The following is a 27953-nucleotide window of genomic DNA, read 5'->3' as shown; positions in this document are numbered from 1 at the left end:
CATGTTATAAATAAGTAACAGACTTTTAAAAACTATATGGAGTTCAGTCTCAGATTGTGCATTTAGTGCAATGGGTTCTTCTCTGCATGGCTATGGAGTGAATATACTTCAATGTATGTGTCACTTGCTAATGTAATGACCTTCTCTCTAGAAAAATACTAATTTCTACAAAGGGTACCCAGGGTCAGAAAATCCACTGACCTTGGCCTGCGTGGTTTGGATTAAGAACCTTTTCTCTATAAGAGCACCAGAAAAGAATTCTATCAAAGCTTCCAACAGCACCGCACCATTTTTTCTGCCCTCCACACATGTGATGGGATGCGCTCTTATCAGTAATAGTAGCTCACTACTGACAGTCATTACCCAAGAGGAGGGCTGTGCCTATCATTTCCATTCATTTCTTCATCTTTATTTCACTTGTCTAACAGAACTGGAACTTTATTTTCAAACTCCAATGTTTTATTTTTCATTAATGGTCTGATACTCCCTTAAACGGAAGATACTTTTCAGAGAAAAGAGCTATTATTTGCTTAACACTTCATAATATATGCCTTAAGAGAAGACATTATTCAAGCTAATGTGAAAATCTATTATTATCTTTGCCACTGATGCACCACTTCATTTTCATTTCAGTTCATAGGTATGATGATAAAGTACACGTAACCCGACCCTATAGCAATAAAAGAAAGGAAGCCTGATTTTGGAGGGCCCTTGATTTTTCATGAATGCTGAGTAGTAACAACCAAATCTTGAAAATATCCAAGAAATAGTGATTGAGGAATACAACTTGAATTCTTGGGTTTTTAAGCCTATTTGAAAAAGCCTTTCTTTCAAAAGGCCCATCCCACGTTAAGAACCTCCCAAAGTGAGGCACGCATACTTGGATAAGCACACAGCTTTCAGAGGACCACATTCAGTAGTGCCAGGAGAAATCACGCTTAAATCTGTAGTTACACCACCAAAGCTTTATGCCTTTTAATTTCTGGAACCTGACGTGTAACCATCCACCTTGGCCCCCATACAAGAAAATCCTCTGTCCTTCCGAAACAAACCTTATTGAAATATCTGAAAAGAATAGCTCTCATCTCTACAGGACTCAGGCAAATGAGTTTTTCCAAGACATTTGCTTCACTATGAGAGAGGTTTTGGAGTGAGGCTCTGAGTGAGTTCTGGCGACTCTGAATACTTTCATTCTTGTATTCAATTGCAGCTTCCAAAGCTTCAATCCCTTCTTCAAGTTGGAAAAGAACATGTTCTTCCTAGATAAAATAGAAATCGCTCAGTGTAAAGGAAATAATTAACTTGGACTTCATGTCATACACTAAGATCTCACTCTGCTATCTGAGTCTAACGGACTTACCATTTGTCTACTAAATCTGAAGAAAATGTTTATTGTGTACACACACATATATAAAACATACAGTCACTGAATCCTCGTACTAAACCTCATGTATGAAAGATCCTGGTCACACAGCAAATGCGGATAACCAAGGAACACACTGGAACAAAGCCTCAGCCCCCAGGACCAGGACTAGAGCCATGTATCTCCCCTCCACAGCTCCACAAGTGCACAGTATGTGTTAGATCTGGAGACTCCCGGTGTCCCCTCAGGGATCTATCGAAACGATAGACTGCCGGGAGGGAAAGAAGAAATAGACTTAGAATAAATTATTAAGAATGAGTCATCAAAGAGAGTCTCTAGGGAAAAAAGAGTATGACATTAAAAAAAAGTAGGGAGGATCTAAGGACATGAAACATTTCATGAAATTCCTATGAGATGCCATTAAAGGGCAAACAAAGGCATTAAAAATGTGGATGATGGAACACTTTTTTCATAAGCTAGAGAAGATTTCCTTTGTAGGGGACCAAAAACAACCAACCAAACAAACAAACAAAAACAACCAAAAAAACCGTGATGAATCCCTGTCAGAAAGACCAGCAGTTCTTCGAACTATCCAAACATCTTATTTGAGGGTATTCAAATTTCTGGTAAGAAATTATTTCAGACCAAGTGAGACTTGGGTAGATATTTCTGTATTACCTATATGTGTGGTGGAGGCTATCACGACTTTAGGTTCCTTGACCATCTTGTCCATACTCATGTCCTTACTGCCTAGTACAGTATATATCACACAGTTTAAACTCAATTAAGTTATCTGCTGAATGGGTTTATGAGGGAAAAGGAGAAAAAAATATTTTCATATGTCTGATTAGATGACCCAAATATTTCTCTCCACTCCTTCCTCCAGCACTTTAAAGGAAAAGGAGGTTAAATTTCCAATCTATCTAAAGAATAGTTAATGTGACTTCCAGAACTCCTGTTTTGGAATTCAGGGGAAAGGTATGTAATAACCTATTCCAGTGGGAGGTTGAATAATACTTATTTTTAAAAGCTACTTTCTGGGGTGCCTGGGTGGCTCAGTGGGTTAAGGCTCTGCCTTTGGCTCAGGTTGTGATCTCAGGGTCCTAGGATTGAGTCCCGCATCGGGCTCTCTGCTTGGCGGGGAGTCGGCTTCCCCCCTCTCTCTGCCTGCCTCTCTGCCTACTTGTGATCTCTCTCTGTCAGATAAATAAGTAAAATCTTAAAAAAATAAAATAAAATAAAAGCCACTTTATAAAAATCTTCTGAAAGAGCCTTTTTGAAAAAATATATTTAACGGCTATTTTGCTTCTCTGGGCAATCACTAATCATCAAGAATTTGATGATTTGATCATCACTCCATCTGGAAGAAAATAATATTCAACTTTTTAAGAAAAACAAACTTAAGCCCTGAAAGTTACATCAGTGAATGGGTAAGAGGAACCAGAAAATAAAAGTGGGTTATCCAAAGAACATATTTGACTTCTGAATAATGCATACTATGATATTTTGCCAAAAACAAATGTGGAAAGAGTTTGCCTTTATATATGTCTGAGAACAACTTAGCAGAAATTTAGTTTCTATAGTTTTGGACCTAAGTTAGGGAAGTACTATGAATGGCAATGAGAAACTGGCCCAGGATAAAAAATTTGCCTCATGACAAACAACAGATTATGGGGTTGACTATGCTTTATGAGAGAGCACTGCTTTACACACAGGCACCAGGGATCTTGTTAAAATGCAGATTTCTCATTCAGCAGGTCTAGAGGGGCTCACCCCCCAGCCCCCCTCCCACACTGAGGCTCCTGCTGTTGATAGAGACCTCACACTGTGAGCAACAAGGACCTAACTCAGGTTTCCCAACAGTTTAGGTCACACACCCCCATCAGTAAAACAAACAAACAAGCAAGCAAACAGAGCAAAACCTTTTAAGAAAGCCCTGCATATTTGCATATTTCTCCATAAATTATATGCATGTTCTAATGTTAAAACATGATATTGAAAGTGTATTAGATGAAATAAACATAGATATAATAGTTCTTATGTTTTCTTCCTATATCCCACTTACTGAGCAATTAGAACCACTTTCTAATGCTCTGCATTAGAAAAATGGAGCCACTTTTTTTTTTTTTAATTTCTTTATGGAGTTTTCCCCAAAAAGTAAGTATTTGTTTTTATTAAATTGTTGGGTAATCCTGTACTAGTATAGTGATTTAAAATCAGTCCCTTCTCATTAAGCAGTACGATTATGAAAATAATTTAATTTATTGTGGAAAGAAAAAATAATCCTAAACTAGTTAAAAGAGTTAGAAGCAGCAGACTGTTCCACCCAGATGTTACTGATGTCTTGTGTTGCATCAGAATCTCACGTGGCCGATCATCTGTCACTAGCAGATCTATCCAGTAAGAGTAATCTTGGCTTTAAGGAAACAGTGGTGAGAGCAGAGCCCACCTCAGAGTGGTGCTCAGAAGAACCAGCCCTGTGGAAGGATGCTGCTCAGAAGCTCACATGGCTACTGGAACCCCATGGTGGCAGGGGGCTCATCATTCCCTCAAACCAATCCCAGATGAGATGCTAAACAGATATTACTCATGGTTTTCACCACAAACTCTACATCAAGATTTGTAGTCACAGAATTCCATGTGAAACAGAAAAGTCAATGTTTCTTGAAGACAACGGGCCCTCAACCCTTCTGCAAACATCATTTGCTCATTCCCTTCTCCATGCCTTACTTAATGGTGTTCTAGCTACAAAGTCTTTCTTTCTTATATCCACCAGTATCATGGTTTTCATAATACAGCTCGAGAGTCCAACCCACCAAAGCTGCCTCAATGAATCTTCCCCCGTAAATGACCACTGCATCGTTTTGTATAAATAATGTAACAAGTATAGTTTTAGTATATTGTTATCACTTGCTTTTTTAAATGTTCTTCAGGGTATAGAGTTTTCTTGTATCTGTCACTTTCCCCAGATAGAGTATGAATTTCTCAAAGGAAGCATAATGCATTTTATAGTTTCTTTGGTTTCTTTCATAGGGCCCAGTAACAGTCCTGGGCAGGCAAGAAATCCTTAAATATTCCTACTTTGCGCTATTTAAGGATCTTACAACCCTCAAATCTACAAGGCCAGGCTCTAATTTAACACCCTCAGGAGGACAGTCTGCTTCTGTGATCCTATGCACAAACTCAGACTATGAAACAGGGCAATGAGGTTTATGATGCCACCTTACCCCCGATCCAGTCTTCAATTCCTTTCATCCATGCAGTGAACAACAATCTTTTTATGAAACCCTTGCTCCTGTTCCTTCTTTTTTTTGAAGATTTTATTTATTTGACAGAAAGAGAGATCACAAGTAGGCAGAGAGAGAGCGGGAAGCAGGCTCCCCCTGAGCAGAGAGCCCCATGTGGGGTTCGATCCCAGGACCCTGAGATCATGACCCGAGCCAAAGGCAGAGGGCTAACCCACTGAGCCACCCAGGTGCCCTGCTCCTGTTCCTTCTTAACCAGCCCCCTTAACAGTCTCTTTGGCTTGCTCCATTCTAACACTATACAAGATTCAGCAAGGTATGGGGTTCCCAACTACTCACTTTCTCTTCGCAATTTTTTCTTGCTTTGATCATGACAGGACATCAACAATAAACATTTGCAGAGAAAATTCAGGTTCAAAAATTCATACTTGGCCTGATAAAGTAAGGGACGGGACTGCCAATTGATGTAAAATTTTGAAAATAGGCAGTCTGGGGGAATTTCACAACCATAAATATATTTTTACATAGTTTAAAAAAAGAAAGGTGAGAGGAGCCATATGCTCCTCATAAACGAAGATTCACACTCAGAGGTTTTCGATTTTTATGTTGTTTTTATATTTTTTCTTTTTTTAAAATCTAAATTCAATTAGCCAACTTATAGTACATCATTTATTTCAGATGTAGTGTTCAATAATCTAACTGTAACTGATAAATTATCAAAGCTATTTTTACTGGGATTTGAATTCCATGCATCTACTGGCTGGAACATGCTCTCAAAGGTTGGGACTTTCTGGAAGAATTAACCATTAGTGCCCTAGCCATCCATAGTACGAGACGGGTTACTGAGGATTGTTCGAGAAAGAAGCATAGAGAGATGGTAGGTGCTCTCTTTGAAAGAACTGAGGAAAAGATTCCCTTCGAATCATCTTCTATATTCTGTGATGTCGATGACAAACCCCAGCTGAGAAAGGCCCTACTCGAAGGGAAGCATTAGTGTCCCAGTCCCTGGCAATGCCGGAAAGGAGCCACGTCATGGACCTGTTTGTGAGGGTATCACAGTCTCTAGTCAAGCATGGTTTATGGCATGGAATAGGAACCCCGTAAACTGGTTACATCTGACAAAGTCTCAAGGAAACAAAGTTTATCAGATTTCTCATTTTTATGTTTAAGTTAACAGAGACAAAGGAAATCATTCAAGTGACCCATCATAGAGCACTTCCAGTTCTAAAGCATACTGACTTACTTCAGGTGATAACACACTACCATTTTTAAGTTTCTCATCCACACTGTTCCTTCGTCTCTGTAGCTGATCCTTTTCTTTCTGGAGGGCTTGAACTCGTTCTGAAATCTTTATTTTCTCCTCAGCTGTGCTGTGTTGAAGCTCTACATTCTTTTCAGACAACTCTTGGTCCAACAAGTTCAGGCGAGTTGATATTTTCAAACTATCTGTGCTTAAGACCTAAAAGACACAATCACCAAACACCCCCAAAACAGTTATTTGAAATTCAGGTGGCATACAAACTAGAAAAATAGAGAAAATTATTAACTGAGTATATTTTTAGCTCCCACAGTGTTGTTTTTCCGTGGGGTTTTTGTTGAGGGGCAGGGTTCATTTTCTAAAATCTTAAGTTGAATGTCTTTTTTTTAAAAAATGGAGATTCGGAATGCCTGGGTGGCACAGTTGGTTCAGCATCTGCCTTCAGCTCAGGTTACGGTCCCAGGGTTCTAGTATCGAGTCCCACATCAGGCTCTCTGCTCAGAGGGGAGCCTGCTTCTCCCTCTGCCTGCAGCTCCCACTGCTTGTGTGAGCTCTCTCTCTGACCAAAAAAAAAACCAAAAAAATAAAAATAAAAACAAAAATAAAAATAAAAATAAACACACCTTAAAAAAATAGAGAGATTCAAGGGGCACCTGGATGGCATAATCAGTTAAGTGTGTGACTCTTGATTTCAGCTCAGGTCATGATCTCAAGGTAGTAAGATCAAGTCCCATGTTAGGTTCTGCATGGGTGTGAAGTCTGCTTGAAATTCTCTCTGCCTCTCTCCTTCCTCCTGCACTCCATTCATATTCTCTTGCCCCCCCCCAACCCCCCCAAAAAAGGAGATTTAAATGTTGAATTTATTGTCAGGCATTGCTTGGCTGCACCAGACTACAGAATATTGGTTTTGAGAGGTAGTATTTTTCTTTTTTATTATCTCCTAAGTTAAACTTTCCTTCCTTGGTCTGTTACATGGTTTTATGGCTTATAACTATATTATAATTCCCCTAAAGGTTGAGATTTGGTTTGTCGCTGCTTAAATATGTATTTTGTTTCTATTCTTATTTCATTCTGGTCAGAAAATATGGTCAGTTACAGTAATGGAGATTCTCATTATGGTCTAACCTAAGAGGATTTTAAAAATAGCTTTGCATCTAAGTAATTATATGTACATATAATTAAAAATTATAAATTTTTTTAATTTAATTTTTTTCAGTGTTCCAAAATTCATTGTTTATGCACCATACCCAGTGCTCCATGCAATACGTGCCCCCCTTAATACCCACCACCAGGCTCACCCAGCTTCCACTCTCTCCCCTCCCAAACCCTCAGTTTGTCTCTCAGAGTCCACAGTCTCTCATGGTTTGTCTCCCCATCCGATACCACAAGTTTACTATTATTTTTTTTAAAGCAGCCCCTTACCTCACCCTTTTACCTGAGTCCCACTCCCCAGAAGCAATCATCTTCAACCTTTCTAGTCGTTTCTCCTGGTGTTAATGTCCATGTTCCTAAATAACATGACCCATTTCAGATATTGTCTATTGACTGACTATTATGGAAGACAAAGTCTTGGCACCATTATGCTTCCTCTACTTCCCACTCCTCTAGTCTCCCAAAATAAGGTATATTGCAATTTTATGTTAAATCAATACTCTGTTGGGACACCCGGTTGGTTCAATAGATTAAGTATCTGCCTTTGGCTCAGGTCATGATCCCAGGGTCCTGGGATGGAGCCCCGCATCGGGCTCCCTGCTCAGCAGGGAGACTGCTTCTCTCTCTCTCTCCCTCTAACCCTCCCCCAACTTGTGCTCTATCTCGCTCACTGACTCTCTCAAATAAATGAGTAGAATCTTTAAAAATAAATCAATACTCAGTTTACATGGCTTTGTGAATATTACTCACATCTGAACTATCTAGTATAAAATGACCCTTTTCCATAGGATACAACTTTTGGTACCATTTACTGATTCTTCCCCTAAAAGAAAATACATTTCCTCCAATACTGTTTTTTTTCACTTGACCAAACTTAAATCAGGGAGTCTGTCTGTTTCACACTTTTCTGGAAGCATTTAGTCTGAAGTCTCCATCCTCCTGGTCCAAACTGGTTGTTCCAGGACCTCCTTTCGGTGTTACCCTGGGAATTTCCATGTTGGATCACACTTTCAGGACCCTGAGTCTTCTTTCTTCACAATTGATGCCCTCACGTTTGTGGAGCACATCCTCTAGTATTTTCCGGAAAGACTAAGTCGGAAATCATTTTTTTACCTGAAAATGTCCTTATTCTGCCTTCATACTTGATTCAGAATTAGGCTCAAGAGAGAAGCCTTGATTGGAAATCACTTTCATTCTGCAGTTTGAAGACGGCTGTAAGTCCCTTAGTTTCTACTGAAGAAGGTAAAGAAATCCAGTGCCATTCTGATTGTTGAGATTTGCAAGTGACTCATCTCTTCCATTTGGTAGCTTTTGGGATCTTTTCCTTAGTGTACTCAACACTTCACAATGATAGACCTTTGGCACTCATTTTGTCAGGCCCTCGATAACCTATTTCAATCTAGAGTCTCATGTCCTCGGAGTTGGGAAAAATTTTTATATTATCTTTGATAATCCCCTCTCCCATTTTCTCTGTTATATCTTTCCAAAATTCCTATTTCTTGGATGTTGGACTTTCCAGATTTATCTGCCAACTAAATTTTTTCCCCCATTTTCTGTATGTAAAATTTCCAGCAGTTCCCATTTTTTTTTCCAGCAGTTCCCATTTAATGGATAGAGCATCACCTTTCACCACCTTGACGAATATTAAGGATTTGTTGGAAGCTTTTTCAGCTCCTTCGCCTATCTCTAATGTCTCTGAGCTTTTTTTTTTTTTATTCTCAGTCTCTGTCTTCCATGTTAGTAACATTCCTGAAATGGTTGCCCCATGTAAGAGTCAGGTATGAAAATGCTGATATCCTGTGTGGTGGGTATGCTTTGTTACCATAGTGTATATCTGGGGTCTGGCCACTTAGTTGGGGGTGTCCTAGGGTGTTTGGTGTTTGTAGGCCTTCTTTTCATGGACTGTTTCAGAAAATCCACCAATGTCCCGCCTGGGAGGTATAAATCTGGGTGCCAGCATTCTGGGATCCAAGCAGGGTTAAGAAATGGCTGTCTCAGGATTCATAATGTAGACTGGCCTTTCATTCGTTCCCTGCTGAGTATTCTGATTTACCCAAACCTCTATTGTACCTGGTTCAACATTCAGAAGATAAACTGTCTAGATTCAGAGTGGGAAAGAATGACTTCCTCATGATTCTCTGTTTTTATCCTTATGCCTCACTCCTGCCTTCTGAAAATCTCGGTACCTTCATTTCTGAGTCTTTTTTTTTTTTTTTAAGATTTTACTTATTCATTTATTTAGATGAAGAGAACATGTGCATGAGTGGAGGTGGTGGAGGTGGGGGGCAGAGGGAGTGGGAGAGGGAGAGTGAATCCCAGGCCCCACATGGGGCTCAATCTCACGACTGAGATCACTACCTGAGCAGAAATCAGAGTCAGACGCTTAATGAACTGAGCCACCAGGTGCATCTCTGAGTCTTTTTAAATTTTATCTATGTGAATTCTATTTTATAAAGATGTTATTATCTTAAAAAAAAAAAAGACTAATGCTATAGCTATGGCTCTTACTGATGTCCCTCTCAAGGCGCTTGGATTGCAGCCTCTTTTTTTTTTTTATTATCTTTGATAATCCCTTTGATAATTTTTTTTTCAAAAAACTACTTATTTGTTGCTTTCCATTTTATATTTCTTGGTAATCTTTTGTCTTCTGTTGTCTTATCTTTTTTTTCCCTTTATGGATATATAGTTTTTGCGTAATAGCTTTATTGAGAGATAATTCACATATCATAGAGTTCAACTACTTATTTTATTGATCAAGATTTTATTTTTTAAGCAATCTCTATACCCAATGTGGGGCTCAAACTCACAAGACCAAGATCAAGAGTCATATACTCCACCAATGGAGCCAGCCAGGAGCCCCTAACTCACCTATTTAAAGTGTATAATTCAATGGTTTTTAGTATATTCAGCATTGCACAACCATCACCACAATCAATTTTAGAACGTTTTCACCCTCCCCAAAAATGAAACCCCATGCCCATTTGCAGTCATTCCTTTCTTCCCAACCCACAGCCCAGCCCTAAATAACCACTACTCTACTTTCTGTCTCTATGGAATTGCCTCATCTGCACATTGATATAAATGGAGTCATAAATCCGTGTTCTTTTGTGGCTGGCCCCTTTCCCTTAACACAACATTTTGGGGTTCATCCATGTGGTAGCATGGATCAGAACTTCATTCCTTTCTCTTGCTGAGTAATATCCAATGGTACGGATATATCACTTTCTGTTTATCCATTCATCAGCTGATGGACATTTGAGTTTTTTCCATTGGGGTCTATTATGAGTAATGCTGTAATGCACTTTCATGCACAGGTTATTGTGTGGACACGTGTTTTCACTTCTCTTGGATGGATACTAGGAGTGGCACCACTGGGTGGTGCAGTAACTCTATGTTTAACCTTTTGAGGAACTGCAAATGGTCATCCCAGGCAACTGCACCAATCCCACAGATAGCGTAGGAAAAGTCCAATTCCTTCATATCATCACCAACACTTCTCATCTAGTTTTCTGACCAGAGCCGTCCTATTTTTTTTAATTTTTAAAAATTTTTTAAAGATTTTTATTTATTCATTTGACAGAGAGAGATCACAAGTAGGCAGAGAGGCAGGCAGAGAGAGAGACATGAGGGAAGCAGGCTCCCCGCTGAGCAGAGAGCCCGATGCGGGACTCGATCCCAGGACCCTGAGATCATGACCTGAGCCAAAGGCAGAGGCTTTAACCCACTGAGCCACCCAGGCGTCCCCACAGCTGTCCTCTAAGTGTAAAGTAGGAGCACATCTACGTTTTGATTTGCATTTCCCTGATGGCTAGTGATGTTGAGCATCCTTTCATGTTTATTGGCCATTTGAATCTCTTTTTCGAGAAATGTCTATTAGATCCTTAGTCCATTTTTAAACTCAGTTGTCTTTTTATTTTTAATACTTCTTTATATATTCTAGATACAAGACCTTTATCAGGTACATGATATGCAAATATTTTCACCCATTCTGTGGGTTGTCTTTTCAACACCCACTTTCTTGATGGTGGCCTTTGCATAACAAATGTTTTTAATTATGACTAAGACCAATTTATCTAATATTTATTTATTGCTTGTGTTTCAGGTGTAATATCAAAGAAACCACTGCTTAACCCAAGGTCACAAAGATTTACACCTTGGTTTTCTTCTAAGAGTTTTATAGTTTTATTTTACATTTAGGTCTTTAACTTATTTTGAGTTGAAATTGTATATGGTATGAAAATATTTTTTAGTATCACACTCCTTGTCCGAAATGCATAGAATTGAATCTTGTATTTCTTAAACACTGAAAAAAGATGTAATCTATTTACATTTTGTTCAGAAAAGAACCCAGCAATGTAACAGTTTCCAATTTTTCTTCTGTTTCATTAAAACAATCTTCAAAGAATCCATTTCACTTTGCTCTGCTGGGGGTTTCATTTATTTGTATGTCTCTACCTATCTCAGTATGTTCTTGCTCTTAAATTTTACATTGTGGTTGAAAGGGGAAAACTTCCCGTTTTATTCCCTTGGATCATGAAGTAAACTTATTTCAGAAAAAATATTTTCCTCCTTATTCCTTTTTATTTTTTCATTTTTATTTCTTTTGTGATACATAACATATCATAAAAGTCCCAGTTTATTTTCTTCTATTTACTTACGTGGATATTTTGATTTGCTCATCTCCTTTGCTATTGTTGACATGTTTTGAGGGCTAGCTCTTAAAACTTGACCCTGACAGCCAGCGTGAGCAAGCTACCTGGATACAGCACCAGCAACTAAGCTGGTTGGAGGGGCTGTCCCTACCCCTGTGTCCCACAGCCTGGTGCTACTAGCTATTGAACAGGACTGAGGAATGGAGGACGGGGAAGAGGTAAGTGCAGGTCTCCATGCTTGTCTACCTGACATCCTGAGGAGGGGAGGTTGAGAACACGCCACCACCATCTCAGATCCGACTGGTCTAGACACTAGCTGAAAGGCAGATCTAATAGAGGGAGGTCACGGATTCTCTCTGTTCCATTACTCTGTGTCCTCGGCCTGCTGGGTAAAAAGTCCTTTTCAAGTCTGGGGCAAGACAGCTTCATTTTCAGAAGCCATTGGTGCTACTGTTGAAAATATCTACAGCTACATCCAAAAAAGCTATTGCCTGGTTCTCCTACTCCCACCACAATCATTCCTTTTGCAGAACTTGAAATTGAGGCAAACTCCTTCATAAAAATCCCTTTTTTGGGCTTATAAAACCCGAGTTCTCCAGCAAAAGTTCTTGTAAAGGCCCCCACGTCATTATAATCTGAAAAATGAACATATCTTCATTACATAAAGTCTTTCTTCTAAAGGAACCCTGCAAACCCCTAACTTTGGGTAGTTTAGATCATTTTTAAGACTATTTTTCCAAATTACCAGTGTTCTCTCTACGGCATCAAACGGTACAATTTATTTCTTAAATAGAGGTTGCCAGGGGAAATGAAGAGTTGTGGCTTCATGGTTACAGACTTTCTATTTGAGGTAATAAAATGTTTTGGAAATAGGGTGATGGTAGTATAACCTTGTACATGTGATTAATGCCGTTGAATCATACACTTAAAAATGGTCAAAATGGAAAATTTTATGCTATGTATATTTTACCATAATTTTTCAATGCCAAAAAAAGTTAATCATACTTGGCAGAACATGGAACATTTGATGTTAAAATTGCGATAGATTTTAGTGGTCATTAAATAAGCACTAACATGCAAAATACACTGAAAACCAGAACAGATTTTCTTGCAGTTTCGAATTTCACAGTGGTCTGCCTTACTTCCTAGGAAAAAAATCCTCCTTCACTGGCTTACAACCACAGTCAAAGAGCATAACAGAGAGAATACCTGACTTGATCTCAGTTTCTTATTTTCTAGGTGGCTCTTCTCCTGTAACAGGGCCTCCTTCTTACAAACGATGGCCTCTCGCTTCTTTAAGTCTTCTTCCAGCTGCTCCAGTTCTTGACGTTGGTTCAGGACTTTCTCTACTTCTTCATCTAGCCATTTCTTTCGCTCATCCATTTTCTACATTAAAATTCCAAAGAAAAGTTACATCACTTGTTTTTCTTCTGCCATAAGATGTATAGGGATAACAGAACTTCTGATTGCCTAAAACACCCTAAATGAACATTTCTAAACTACCTGAAACACCTTAAGTGAACACTTAAAAACTCCCAGCGAGGATAGTAAAACTGTTCCTGTCTAAACCCATCAAGAATGGCTCCAGTTAACATCTTGCTGTGTCTTATAAGGAATTAAGGTGTCTTCCCCAAATATGTTCAAGTCTGGCATTGTCTAGGCTGACAAAGAAAGGGCTGACAGTTTTCCCCATAGATATGAAGGGTCAGTTGTGAGAACATCCTGGGATCTTCTCGGTCACAGAGGAGCGCACCTTCCTCGTAGCACTTAGGCTGCCAGCTGCTCTACAGTCTCTCTCCTCTTCTTGAGTTCCTCGATGGACTGCAGAGACTGTCTTTTCTGCCTCTCTATCCCCCATGCCTGGTATACTTCCAGCCCATGACTGGCTTCAGGAAAATGTCAAATGACTGACTGAATGAATGCCTGATTCCATCAGTCAACGAAGTGAATAAATGAACCCACCCCGTGGAAGACACATATGGTGGAGCACGGGAATGCACTCTGCACGGTAGCCTGTCAACATCAAGTAGTTATAAAATAAACAGAGCTGAAAAGATTCCTGAAACAAGCATCTTAGTATTCTCTTGAATCGAGGACACCCAGAAACAAAGAGAACAGAAATATGAATGGAATATGCCTACCCAAGATGAACTCTACCAAGTGCCCATCTGTACTGCAGACATAGCAACACCAAGCTAAACAACAAATAATGGGAAAACAAATCAATACAGCACTATTTTCCAGTTCTTCTCCAGCTTAAAAATGGTGCCTAGAAATCTATATTAAAACAATGAGATACAGTTGGTTGAGTGTCTGCCTTCAGCTTAGATCATGAGTCTGCTTCTGCTTCTCCCTCTGCTCCTCCCCTCACTGGCTCACTCTTCCTCCCAAATAAATAAAAATCTTTATTTTAAAAAAAAGGGTTGAAAAAAAATGAGATAGTGAATACGCATTAGAAAAAGAGAGCAAGATGGCCAAAGCAAAGAAGATCCAGAGCTATGTAGACCTCCATCCAGACCTACCTAGCAGGTTTTACAAGCGCTATCACATCCAAATATAACTGAAGCCTAAAATAGTAGCTCATTCATAAGAAACAACCATAAGAAACAGGAAGGCTATCCCAGAGCAGCTACAGAAATACTTTAGTTTTGTTATATCTGGTTCTACCTTAGAAACTCTGTATATGAGACCCTATGAAGTCTACCAATTAGATAAAATGCTCTATAAACACTCCTTGACTGTATGTGGAGTTTGAAAGATGAATAACAGGTATTTTGTAAGGTCCATTCCAACAGGAGGGAGACCTGAAAAACTCTGATTATTGATAATAAATTCTATATACACCTAACTCCTAGGTACCGTGTCAGCAAAAATGGAGGCAGAGATTGGCTCTGCCTGGGAAATGGAAGAAATGTCAGTGCTGGCCTCACAGAGTAAGTAATATTTTAATAGTGCTTTGAAAAATAGGTAGGAGTCCACGTAATACAAGTTTTTTAGGGAAACAATAATAAATGAATAGATTTTTCTGCATTTGAATAATAAAGGTTATGATTTGTATAATTCACTGTATCTTAGTAAGTTTTCTGAAAATTTCTTGATTTGTTTTTCTCTTTTTATAGCAAAGGTTCCTATCACACAGTCCCAATTTTAAATGCTTTCTTATAAAGGAGCTTCATTACAAATCAATGTCCTACTCTAAGCTCTTTGGATACTCGTATGGATTACCTTATAATCTTGTTCTTGTTTACAGTCCAATCCTAGAAAGTGCATTTTTGTTTTACAATATTAAAAAAACATGAAGTTTCATTTTTGTTTTATTAATATATTTAATCTACAGAGTGCAAGCTGTGGGAATCTTCTGGTTATCGTATTCATTTAAAATTTAGATCCTTAACATTTTGAAAAACAGGTCTCACTATTCTTTGCATTCCTATCTCTCCTACTCCCAGCATACCCTGTCTGCCCAGACATACTATTACCAAGCAGCATGGAATGTCAGGGTGATAGCACTTTAACCAGTGTCTAACACACACCAGTAAAATAAATAACTGGAGGGGCGCCTGGGTGGCTCAGTCGGTTAAGTGTCTCATCTGCCTGTGGCTTGGGTCATGATCCGGGGGTCCTGGGATCAAGTCCCACGTTGGGCTCTCTGCTCAGTGGGAAGCCTGCTTCTCCCTCTCCCTCAGTTCTCCCTCCTCTGGTGCTCATTCTCCCTCTCTCTCTCATAAATACATAAAATCTTTTAAAAATGAACAAATAAATTGGAAATACATTCAGGTACTAAATCTTATTATTAAAATCAACGAAACTAGGAGCTGGTTCTTTGAAAGAATTAATAAAATTGATAAACCCCTGGCCCGACTTATCAAAAAGAAAAGAGAAAGGACCCAAATAAATAAAATCATGAATGAAAGAGGAGAGATCACAACTAACACCAAGGAAATATAAACTATTATAAGAACATACTATGAGCAACTCTACGGCAATAAATTTGACAATCTGGAAGAAATGGATGCATTCCTAGAAACATATAAACTACCACAACTGAACCATGAAGAAATAGAAAGCCTGAACAGACCCATAACCAATAAGGAGATTGAAACAGTCATTAAAAATCTCCAAACAAACAAAAGCCCAGGGCCAGACGGCTTCCCGGGGGAATTCTACCAAACATTTAAAGAAGAACTAATTCCTATTCTCCTGAAACTGTTCCAAAAAATAGAAATGGAAGGAAAACTTCCAAACTCATTTTATGAGGCCAGCATCACCTTGATCCCAAAACCAGACAAGGATCCCACCAAAAAAGAGAGCTATAGACCGATATCCTTGATGAACACAGATGCGAAAATACTCAACAAAATACTAGCCAATCGGATTCAACAGTACATTAAAAAGATTATTCACCACGACCAAGTGGGATTTATTCCAGGGCTGCAAGGTTGGTTCAACATCCGCAAATCAGTCAATGTGATACAACACATCAATAAAAGTAAGAACAAGAACCATATGATACTCTCAATAGATGCTGAAAAAGCATTTGACAAAGTACAACATCCCTTCCTGATCAAAACTCTTCAAAGTGTAGGGATAGAGGGCACATACCTCAATATCATCAAAGCCATCTATGAAAAACCCACCGCAAATATCATTCTCAATGGAGAAAAACTGAAAGCTTTTCCGCTAAGGTCAGGAACACGGCAGGGATGTCCATTATCACCACTGCTATTCAACATCGTACTAGAGGTCCTAGCCTCAGCAATCAGACAACAAAAGGAAATTAAAGGCATCCAAATCGGCAAAGAAGAAGTCAAATTATCACTCTTCGCAGATGATATGATACTATATGTGGAAAACCCAAAAGACTCCACTCCAAAACTGCTAGAACTTATACAGGAATTCAGTAAAGTGTCAGGATATAAAATCAATGCACAGAAATCAGTTGCATTTCTCTACACCAACAGCAAGACAGAAGAAAGAGATATTAAGGAGTCAATCCCATTTACAATTGCATCCAAAACCATAAGATACCTAGGAATAAACCTAACCAAAGAGACACAGAATCTATACTCAGAAAACTATAAAGTACTCATGAAAGAAATTGAGGAAGACACAAAGAAATGGAAAAATGTGCCATGCTCCTGGATTGGAAGAATAAATATTGTGAAAATGTCTATGCTACCTAAAGCAATCTACACATTTAATGCAATTCCTATCAAAGTACCATCCATCTTTTTCAAAGAAATGGAACAAATAATTCTAAAATTTATATGGAACCAGAAAAGACCTCGAAGAGCCAAAGGGATATTGAAAAAGAAAGCCAACGTTGGTGGCATCACAATTCCGGACTTCAAGCTCTATTACAAAGCTGTCATCATCAAGACAGCATGGTACTGGCACAAAAACAGACACATAGATCAATGGAACAGAATAGAGAGCCCAGAAATAGACCCTCAAATCTATGGTCAACTAATCTTCGACAAAGCAGGAAAGAATGTCCAATGGAAAAAAGACAGCCTTTTCAATAAATGGTGCTGGGAAAATTGGACAGCCACATGCAGAAAAATGAAATTGGACCATTTCCTTACACCACACACAAAAATAGACTCAAAATGGATGAAGGACCTCAATGTACGAAAGGAATCCATCAAAATCCTTGAGGAGAACACGGGCAGCAACCTCTTCGACCTCTGCCGCAGCAACATCTTCCTAGGAACAACGCAAAAGGCAAGGGAAGCAAGGGAAAAAATGAACTACTGGGATTTCATCAAGATCAAAAGCTTTTGCACAGCAAAGGAAACAGTTAACAAAATCAAAAGACAACTGACAGAATGGGAGAAGATATTTGCAAACGACATATCAGATAAAGGACTAGTGTCCAGAATCTATAAAGAACTTAGCAAACTCAACACCCAAAGAACAAATAATCCAATCAAGAAATGGGCAGAAGACATGAACAGACATTTCTGCAAAGAAGACATCCAGATGGCCAACAGACACATGAAAAAGTGCTCCATATCACTCGGCATCAGGGAAATACAAATCAAAACCACAATGAGATATCACCTCACACCAGTCAGAATGGCTAAAATCAACAAGTCAGGAAATGACAGATGCTGGCGAGGATGCGGAGAAAGGGGAACCCTCCTACACTGTTGGTGGGAATGCAAGCTGGTGCAGCCACTCTGGAAAACAGCATGGAGGTTCCTCAAAATGTTGAAAATAGAACTGCCCTATGACCCAGCAATTGCACTATTGGGTATTTACCCTAAAGATACAAATGTAGTGATCCAAAGGGACACATGCACCCGAATGTTTATAGCAGCAATGTCCACAATAGCCAAACTATGGAAAGAACCTAGATGTCCATCAACAGATGAATGGATCAAGAAGATGTGGTATATATACACAATGGAATACTATGCAGCCATCAAAAGAAATGAAATCTTGCCATTTGCAACAACGTGGATGGAACTAGAGCGTATCATGCTTAGCGAAATAAGTGAAGCAGAGAAAGACAACTATCATATGATCTCCCTGATATGAGGAAGTGGTGATGCAACATGGAGGCTTAAGTGGGTAGAAGAATAAATGAAACAAGATGGGATTGGGAGGGAGACAAACCATAAGTGACTCTTAATCTCACAAAACAAACTGAGGGTTGCCGGGGGGAGGGGGTTGGGGAGAAGGGGGTGGGATTATGGACATTGGGGAGGGTATGTGATTTGGTGAGTGCTGTGAAGTGTGTAAACCCGGTGATTCACAGACCTGGGGATAAAAATATATGTATATAAAAATATACGTTTAGGGCGCCTGGGTGGCTCAGTGGGTTAAGCCGCTGCCTTCGGCTAGGGTCATGATCTCAGGGTCCTGGGATCGAGTCCCGCATCGGGCTCTCTGCTCAGCGGGGAGCCTGCTTCTCTCTCTCTCTCTCTGCCTGCCTCTCTATCTACTTGTGATTTCTCTCTGTCAAATAAATAAATAAAATCTTAAAAAAAAAAAATATATATATATATATGTTTATAAAAAATAAAAAATTAAAAAAAAAAAAGATACATAAAATTTAAAAAAACAAATTTTTCAGCATTAAGGTGACATATTAGCATTTAAGCATAATTACAGTTTTCAGTGCATTATTTTTTTCAGTAACATTTTTAGAATTGCCATTTTGAATTTACATAAAACAAAGATGTTGTTTCTTTGAACTTTGAGATTAGTTTACGGTTTTCTTTCTTTCTTTCTTTTTTAAAGAGAGAGAGAGAGAGAGAGCTGAGGAGGGGCAGAGGGGGAGGGAGAGAGAATGAATCCCAAGCAGGCTCCCAACATGGGGCTCAATCTCTTGACTCTGAAATCATGACTTGAGCGGAAATGAAGAGTCAGATGTTTAACTGACTGAGCCACCCAGGTGCCCCTGGATTTCATTTTTTAAATGTGGCACTAAAACAAAAACTTTTTAATTCATCATATGTGGTACATATGTAATTTAGTTACATAGGAATCGGAGGGAGGGCTCTGATCCTTAGACATATATTGTTTCCGTGGGAATAAGCCAGGCTTTATTTGAATATCAAGACTGGTTTAGTCCCTTGGAAACAATCTAGTGAACATGGATTTCATGTTTACATTCTACAACATTCAAATAAATCCATTTCTACTAAAATAAGAACACAGCACATTTCTGGATGAGAGAGTAATTTTTTAATGAGAGACACATTTCAGAGAAATACCAGAAAATTTGTATTCAAGTGGCAAGGTCTAGTGTTTGCAGATTTTATTCAGAGTCCACCATTTTATACCTCCATTTAGACCATCATCGGAGCAAATAGAAAGCAGGAAACACTGAATAGGACAGACAAACCTGGAGCTGGTCTGTTCTTCCAAACGAACCTTTTCTCTTTTTCATCTTAAATGCATCAAGCTCCTCAGCTCTCAGTTTCAGAGCTTCTTCCTGTTCCGATTTTAACTTTAGTTCCTGCAGAGAACAGAAATTGAAAACATCTTATTGCTTTTACTACCTGGCTATCATTGAATATTTATCTAATACTTTATTAAATATTTTTGTAAAAAGAAAGAGAATGAGTAGATGAAAGCTGGAGCTATTTGAGAAGAAAACAATGTCAGCCCCTCACCAAAGCAAAAACCAGGAGATATTAACAAAACTAGGGTTTTTTTCCCCATGGTTTACCAATGTCACAAATCAGTGTAACAGGGATAAGAGTCTGAAAATTACAAAGGTGCTTTTCTTTTTTTTTTTTTCTTCTAGATTTTATTTATTTATTTGACAGAGAGAAATCACAAGTAGATGGAGAGGCAGGCAGAGAGAGAGAGGGAAGCAGGCTCTCCGCTGAGCAGAGAGCCCGATGCGGGACTCGATCCCAGGACTCTGAGATCATGACCTGAGCCAAAGGCAGCGGCTTAACCCACTGAGCCACCCAGGCGCCCCCAAAGGTGCTTTTCTATTCTGCCTTTCTGAACTCATGTCCTTTAGTTGGGCTATCCAAGGTACCTATCTGCCATAGGGATATTAGAATTTATGACAGTAGAAATATGAAAAGAAGTATTCCATTTATGGCATTCAGAAACAGGATTTTGCAGCATGTGAACAGCCTTCCAAGATAGATCATGGTCCTATGAAGAGTATTTTCAAAATTTCTTCCATTTTCATCCACATCTTAATAGGCCCTGGATGCTCTCCTGGGGTTTAGAGAAGATGCTACTACCCACCACTAACGCTTAGCAGGAATAAGGAAGGAGGCCAGGAACCAAAGTGGGTTGGTCCACATTACCGTCTCCTACTGGTCCCTGATGGGTAAGTATAGAAACTGAAAGTGTTTAGAAACCTTTAAAACAATGGTACAGAGTAATTTTATGTCTGTTGAATATTAATAGCTATAATAATGAAAAGATGGACTTTTATTTGTATTTTAATTTTTTATTTCATTTTATGACCAGTTCATGTTTTACAAAAGTACTGGGCTGTGACGAACTAATAACAACAGGAAAACTGCACCTTCTCCACAGATAATTTCAGAAGTACTGATATAAAGAAAGTAGAAGGAAACTCTTTCATTTTCCAGCCTTGGGAAGGGCAGAAAGGAGAAAAGAGGTGGTAATAAAGATGTGTGTCCCTGGCCTCGTGCGTTTTGGCCCCGAAAGGGGGAGAATAAGGTATCACTGAGGGCAGAGGGAGAGAAGGCAGACCGCAGCGCAGAGGTCCCACACCCACGTGGGCCTGCCCGGGTTCGCTGACGGAGTGGGAAGTAGAGTCAGCAAAGACAGACTGATGATAGATTCCATGGCCTCAAGTGACATGGAACCTGACAGCCAATGGGAGTCAGTTGTCATGGGGCCCTGACCCCAACACTGAAGATGAGGACTGGGCTAGGAAGCTAGACAGAAGACCCAGCTGCCTCCACGGGGACTTACAATGCCATTAGGAGATGAAATGAAGCCAAAGTGCCTAGGAGCTCTAAATTGAAAGCAAGACCAGACTACATGTTACACCAGCTCTGGGCTTCATCATCAGGGCAAAGAAAGGCAGACAAGGGACAGCGGTCACAGTCACTCCCAGGGACCAACTGAAATTCAGTTGGTTGAAATTCCCTTCCACGCCATGCGATGCAGTGAAAGCTATATACCCAACCACCACATAAACTGCACTCTCTTCAGGGAGAGAAGCACAGGGTGGACGATGGGAGAGACTAAGAAACTGCATATTCTCATTCAAGAGAGCTGGGAATTTAAAGAAAATGGCCAAATTACCAGAACAAAGTCTGAACAGGTTGACATGTGGTTAGTTCCTGTATTTCCAGCAATTATCATGATAAGGGCTGGGCAGAACAAGAGGGGTGCAGGTATTATAAAGAACAGAGGGCTTCTATTGACTAAATAACACATTTCTACTTGGTCTGTTCATCTGCACTGTATTACAAGTGAATTTGACCCCATTATATTGACCCACTAGTTTTCTAGCCCAGGCTCTGGTCCGTAGTTATAACTTAGCCCCAGTCACAGTCACAACAACTCCAAGATGTAGAAATAAAGACACCTTATGGGCACTGGGAGCAAACTGTCTGCTATGCGTCTCCCTCCATCAACGCTTTAAAAGTAACTGCAGTAGGTCCTACCCTCTCTGCTACATGTTGCTCTGGATATTACTGCCTTTATCTTATAATCTAATCCCTGTTGTAATACTAAAGTAGCTGTGCACTGGTTATGATGCTAGGCTTCTCACAGCTACTTAATTATGCCACTTAATCCTCACAGTCATCTTACGAGACAGAGACTATCGAAAACTCCATGGTGTAGAAGGGGAAACTGGTACTTAGAGAAGTAAAAAGCTCAAGATCACACGATGGTCCACAGTTTCAGGGGTTCCCATGCCTTTTCTTTATTGTTCCTCCACAGATTTCCGGTAAGAACTGCTGCTCTAACGAGAACCTGTGCAGAAATCCTAGTATTCTCTGGAAGCTATTTAGTCAAATAGCTATAAACAGAGGTCTCTGAGCAAAGTTAGCTCCCGACAGAGGACTGTGAGCAGGTTTTCTATTTTTGCGTGAAGTAGTGGAAACTTCAATAGATCTTTGGGGCAGACCGTTCCTTTTCCTGGATACTCATTCTACCTTTAAATAGGGTCGTTTCCCTGGAATGAGAGATATGGCCAAAAGAAGCAAAACTGCCCTAGATAAAAATGTAAAAAGTTTAAGTTACAGGCAGATTTGCATTTCAGCACACTATGCACTATACACTGCTTAGGGAAAAGAAAAAAAAAAAAACACCTCTTATTTTGAGATTTAGAGACTGCTGTGTTTTGTTGGTTTAAACTATGGTCTAGGAGAGAGGAGAAGCTGAGACCAAAGATCACGTGACTGACAGGCAGGCCTAATCTTCACAATGGAGGAACGACCATAACACAGAAACTAGGTTGTTGGCAGTAATTATGAGAAATGAACAGATCCAAGATATTCAGAAACAGCATCTACAGGCCTTAGTGGTTCATGGGTTATAAGGAAGAAGACAGAGGCAAGGATGACTGTTAGTTTACCTATCTGAATGGATCGAAATGTCTGGAAAAGCACATGGAAAACTTCGTATTCTTCCCTGATGGAACAGGGAGGGGGAATTGTGGGGAGAGATGTAAGGAAGGTCATGAATTCATCTATAAAACAACCTCATGAAGAGGTCAGTGGCCAGACACAGGAATCCAGAGGTCAAAGGCAAATCCGGGATTAAGGATTAAATTTGGAAGTTGTCAGAGTTGAACTGTAGCGATGGAAAAAGATGAAGTACCTAAGACAGAGTACAGAAGAGGCATAAAGCTAGAACTCTGAGGAATTCTTTTATGTGAAGGGCTGATAGTGTAGGGTGAATTAGCAAAGACAGAGAAAAACCAAGGGGAAGGACAAGGGGGAAATATTTCAAGATGGAGTGGTGAACTATGCTGGATACAGCTGAGGTTTTATAAGGACTTCAGTGACAGAGAGAGCACTAGTGAATTTCTCCAGAGCTTTGGAGTGGATGGTAGAGCCAGGAGCCAGATGCCAGACTGCAGAGGATGAGAAAATGAATGGAAGCACAAGAGCTAGAAACAGGTCCAGTCAACTTTCTAATCAACAAGTTTGGTCATTAAGGGGATAAGAAAGAGAAAAGTATTAGGTTTAAAGAGAATAATTTTATTTATTTTTTTAAAATTTTTATTTATTTGTTTGACGGAGAGAGAAAGAGAGGCAGAGAGGCAGGCAGAGAGAGAGAGAGGCGGAAACAGGCTCCCTCCTGAGCAGAGAGCCTGATGTGGGGCTGGATCCCAGGACCCTGGGATCATGGCCTGAGCAAAAGTCAGAGGCTTAACCCACTGAGCCACTCGGGTGCCCCTAACGAGGATAATTTTAAAATGAGAAAAATCTAAGATGTTAAGAAAGAATCTAGGAGGAAAAAAATTTGAAAATACTGGAGGAAAAAAAGAATTAAATGAGATACAAAGCACATAAGTGCTTAGAATAGTACTGACTGAAGATAAATGTTAACTACTGGTATAATAACTATTACATTATTAAGAATGAGTAGCTCAAGAAAATTAAGATAATAATTATATTTATAATAACATCTAAAAGAATAAAATATCTGGAAATAAATTTAAGCAAGGAGGTAAAAGTCTGTGCACTGAAAATTATAAAAGATTGCTGAAAGAGATTAAAGAAGACCTAAATAAAAGACAGCCCATGCTCATGAGTAGGAAGACCTAATATTGTCATGATGTCAATACACCCTAAGAACTCTGGGATTCAGTGCAATACATATCAAAATTCCAATGGCCTTCTTTGCAGAAATGGAAAGGCTGATTCTTTAATTCATACGAAATTGCAAGGGGTCTCAAATGATCAAAACCATCTTGAAAAAGAACAACAAAGTTTAAGGACTTATGTCCATTTCAAAACTAACTGCAAAGCCAATAATCAAAACAGTGTGGTGCTAGCATAAGGACAGACACACAGACAAATGGAACAGAACTGAGTTTAGACATAAATCCATAAGGCTACAGCCAACTGATCTTTAACAAGGGTACCAAGTCCATTCTACAGGGAAAGAATAATCTCTTTAACAGATGGCACTGGCACAACTAGATTTCCACATGCGAAAGAATGAAGTTTGACCTCAACATCAATCAACAACCTAAACATGAGCTAGAACCATAAAACTCTTAGAAGAAAACAAAGGGGTAAATCTTTGTGAATTCACATTTGGCAGTGAATCTTTGAAAGGCACCAAAAGCACAGACAACCAAAGAAAAAATAGATAAATCATAACAATCTTGCTCCATCAAAGAATATTATCAAGAAACTTTAAAGGGACACCTGGGTGACTAAGTTGATTAAGCATCTGACTCTTGATTTTGGCTCAGATCATGATTTCACGGTTGTGAGATCGAGCCCTCTGTCAGGTTCCATACTGGGAGCGGAGCCTGCTTAAGATTCTCTTGGGGCACCTGGGTGGCTCAGTCGGTTAAGTATCTAACTCTTGATTTCGGCTCAGGTCATGGTATCAGGGTTGTGAGATTGAGCCCCACGTCAGGCGCTATACTGATCCGAGACTGTGCTGAAGATTTCCTCTCTCCCTCTCCTTCTGCACCCCCCCACTCAAATGCTCACTCTTTCTAAAGCAAATAAATCATTAAAAAAAAAAAAAAAAGATTCTTTCTCCCTCTCTTTCTGCCCATAAACCCCCTAAAAAAAAAAAAAAAAAAGTTTAAAGACAACCTACAGAAATGGGAAAAATATATGGAAGTAATGTATATGAGAGTTTAATGTCTGGAGTACATAAAGAACACCTTTGAGTTAATTAAAAAGATAATCCATTTGAAAAGCAGACAAAGAACTTGAAAGACATTTCTCCATAGAAGATATTCAAATGGCCTATAATGATGTTCAACATCATTAGTCATTAGGGAAATGCAAATCAGAACCACAATGAGATACCACTTCACACATGCTTGGACGACTGTAATGGAAAGAAAATAATGTGTGTTGGCAAAAATATAGAGAAATTAAAACCCTCATACATTGTTGGTCGGAATGTAAAATGACTCTGTTCTCTACCAAAAAACAGTTGGTGATTCCTGAAAAAATGAAACATAGAATTATATGTCCCAGAGATTCCACTCCTAGGACTTGAATAGTTAACCTGTAGCCAATTTTTACCACAATATTACTTATAGTAACTAAAAGTTGGAAGCAACCTGTGTGTCTACCAACAGATGAATGGATGGACCAAATGTGGTCTAGACACACAACGGAGTACTACTTGGCCACAAAAAATAATGAAATTCTGATACATGCTACAACACGGATGAACACTGAAATATTATACGAAGTGAAAGAAGCCAGGCACAGGATAAATATTTTAAGATTCCACTTTTTGAAATAGCTAGAATAGGAAAATTCGGAGAGACAGAATTAGATTAGAAGTTACCAGAGGCTGGAGGGGAAGGGGGAAATGGGAAATTACTGCTTAACGTTTTGTTCTGAGTGTCTGTTTTGAGTGATGAAAAAGTTTTGAAGATAGCTAGTGGTCTCAGTTGTCCAACACTGTAAATGTAACCAATGTCATGGAACTGTACATTTAAACTTGATTAAAATGGAAAATTTTGTATTTATTTTACCAAAATTTACAAAAGTAATGTAATATGCCCAAACCCACTGAACTGTATATTTTACGTGAGTGAACTGTATGGCATAGGAAGGATATCTCAATACAGCTGTTAAAAAAAAGAATCAGTAACTAGGCTTAAATGTTATTTAACCTTTTGTTGCATCACTAAATTGTGTGTGTGTGTTTTTTTTTAAGGTCTAAAAATAGATTATATTCCAAAGTTAAAAATCTTGAAATCAATTATGTCCCAATGTTCAGCTTAACATTTCAACAGAAAAGAGCCTGGAAGCTACTGCCAGGTAAGCGTTTCTTATTGCTGTTGTCATGACCATTATCGTCGTCCTCTTTTCAAAAGAGCCCTGTGAGGTAGGCATGATTAAGGCCATTTTCGAGGACAATAAACAGACTCAGAGAGGGTAAGCGATTTTCTCAGTAAATGACCTGAGAAGGCTGGGATCTGAACCCATGGTAGTCTGGCCCCAGAGCCCAGGCAGATAACCTTAGTTCCTCCCCAGACTAATGCAGTCTACAGAACTGCTGGACAGAGAGGTCTGATCATTCTTCTGCTCATTAGGAATGAAATGGTACCATTTTTACCTCGTGCTTTTCCCCACGCTGTCACATGGACAGTCCATGTCGAAACACTTTGGAAATGGGAAATCCTACCAAATGTTAGATATTTTTTTCGAAAGTCAGCTTTATATGTTTTTGACAGTCTCAAGTAAAGGTCCTTGTTAGAGAAACGGTCATCACTGTACCTTCTTTTATGAAGTCAAAGCCTTCAAGACAGTACTCAGAATTCAATAAATAGGTTTTACTATGTAGATGAACAAAGTTTTAAGTGAATGAGGACAGCAGCTGAGGTCAGGCCAAGGTGAGATCCCTCAGAAGCCAAGTAAATGGAGACCTTGGCTTCGTCAGCCCTGAGCCATTTAACATTTCCTATTAGGCTTAGCAGGAAAGTATGACAGTATTACTTTGATTTTTTGTTGATCCCGCTTGATATCTGCATCCAGTTGCTTCCTTTTTTCATTTTCTTCTCGAAGTCTTTTTTGCAGCTGTACCTTTTGATATTTCATGTGATCTACATTCTGCTCTAGTTCAGTAGCACGTTTCTCATTTTGGATCGACAGTGATGCCAATTTCTTACTGTTTTGTTGCTTCTTCTGTAAGACCTGCGGATCATATGGAATATTTCAAAATGAAAAATTGCATCAAACCTCCAGTAAACTTAAACTTTTCATTCTATGACAAAGGTAAGCATTTTGCCTAGATTTTCATTATTTCTGACAGGCTCTTAATTGTTTCCTACAGGTCTACTTTGACAATTGGGTCACCATCGTAATCTTCACCAGATTTCATGAATGATGAGCCTCCCTGATACTTATCAGCCAAACAGAACAAAACTGGTATCTTTGCTTTTTTATTGTTTTTTTAAAAATGATAAAAATTAAAATATAAAACCGTACTTCTATTTTAAAAGACTTATCTCAGACCTCAAATCTACTGTTCTGTTTCCCAACACCAAATTACCAATTTCTTAATTATTCTTCCAGAAATAATTAATATGCATGCAAATAACTTCATATATATTCTAAATAGACTATTTTTTCACCTCACTTTTTCTCTATTCATCTTAGAGATCTTTTCACAGAAATTTGTTCCATGTGATTGCAAAGTAGTCCACTGGGCTCCTCTTTTTTATCCAGCTATACCTGAATAATTAATCCCTGAGTTAAGATAATCAGAACTGATACCATTTGCCTTACAGTGACTAACCGTTACAATTACCATTTTAACTCTCTTAAAGCTTCTCCTCATCTTGCTAAAATTATTGATGAGTAGCATAAAATATGTGTGAATGTTTGCAGAGTTTATACTACTAATAGAAAATATCAGTGTTCCAATTTAATCCTCATCAAACAAACATATATTTTAAACCTGTACTATGTGCTTTAACATTGCACTAAGTACCTCTCATATGACATAAAAAGGGTGAAATCATTTGTAAACTATGCAGACTACAGTTATTTCCCTTATCTTCGCAATAAATTGTTGGCAAAAACAGCTTTTGTTTTCATTTAACTAGGCATTCACAGAGGCTTTGTCGCTTAGAGCAGCACCAGTACTGGTCACAGATT

General features: G+C 39.0%; 1 protein-coding gene and 1 long non-coding RNA gene across 7 annotated transcripts in view; one reads left to right on the top strand and one right to left on the bottom strand.

Annotated features, from left to right (window-relative positions):
- The window catches only part of KIF27 (kinesin family member 27), a 93142-nt gene that overhangs the window by 12333 nt on the left and 52856 nt on the right, over positions 1–27953 (bottom strand). For all 3 annotated transcript variants that reach the window (XM_059141206.1, XM_059141207.1, XM_059141208.1), the window contains 5 exons: positions 26790–26987; positions 19526–19639; positions 12880–13056; positions 5852–6067; positions 1053–1259 (listed from right to left, as the gene is read on the bottom strand). In XM_059141206.1, coding sequence (XP_058997189.1) covers positions 1053–1259; positions 5852–6067; positions 12880–13056; positions 19526–19639; positions 26790–26987 — 912 coding nt within the window. The remainder of the gene's footprint in view (positions 1–1052; positions 1260–5851; positions 6068–12879; positions 13057–19525; positions 19640–26789; positions 26988–27953) is intronic.
- LOC131812098 (uncharacterized) overlaps positions 1–27953 on the top strand; it is a 63727-nt gene that overhangs the window by 25693 nt on the left and 10081 nt on the right. For 2 of the 4 annotated variants that reach the window (XR_009346274.1, XR_009346275.1), the window contains 5 exons: positions 2250–2341; positions 14526–14603; positions 20347–20476; positions 26008–26111; positions 27127–27221. This is a non-coding gene — a long non-coding RNA (uncharacterized LOC131812098). The remainder of the gene's footprint in view (positions 1–2249; positions 2342–14525; positions 14604–20346; positions 20477–26007; positions 26112–27126; positions 27222–27953) is intronic. The other 2 variants (XR_009346272.1, XR_009346273.1) reach the window with 1 other exon arrangement.

Source organism: Mustela lutreola, chromosome 12 (genome assembly GCF_030435805.1).
Source record: "Mustela lutreola isolate mMusLut2 chromosome 12, mMusLut2.pri, whole genome shotgun sequence".
In the NCBI taxonomy this organism is placed as follows: domain Eukaryota; kingdom Metazoa; phylum Chordata; class Mammalia; order Carnivora; family Mustelidae; genus Mustela; species Mustela lutreola.
This window is presented reverse-complemented; position numbering and strand designations above follow the sequence as displayed.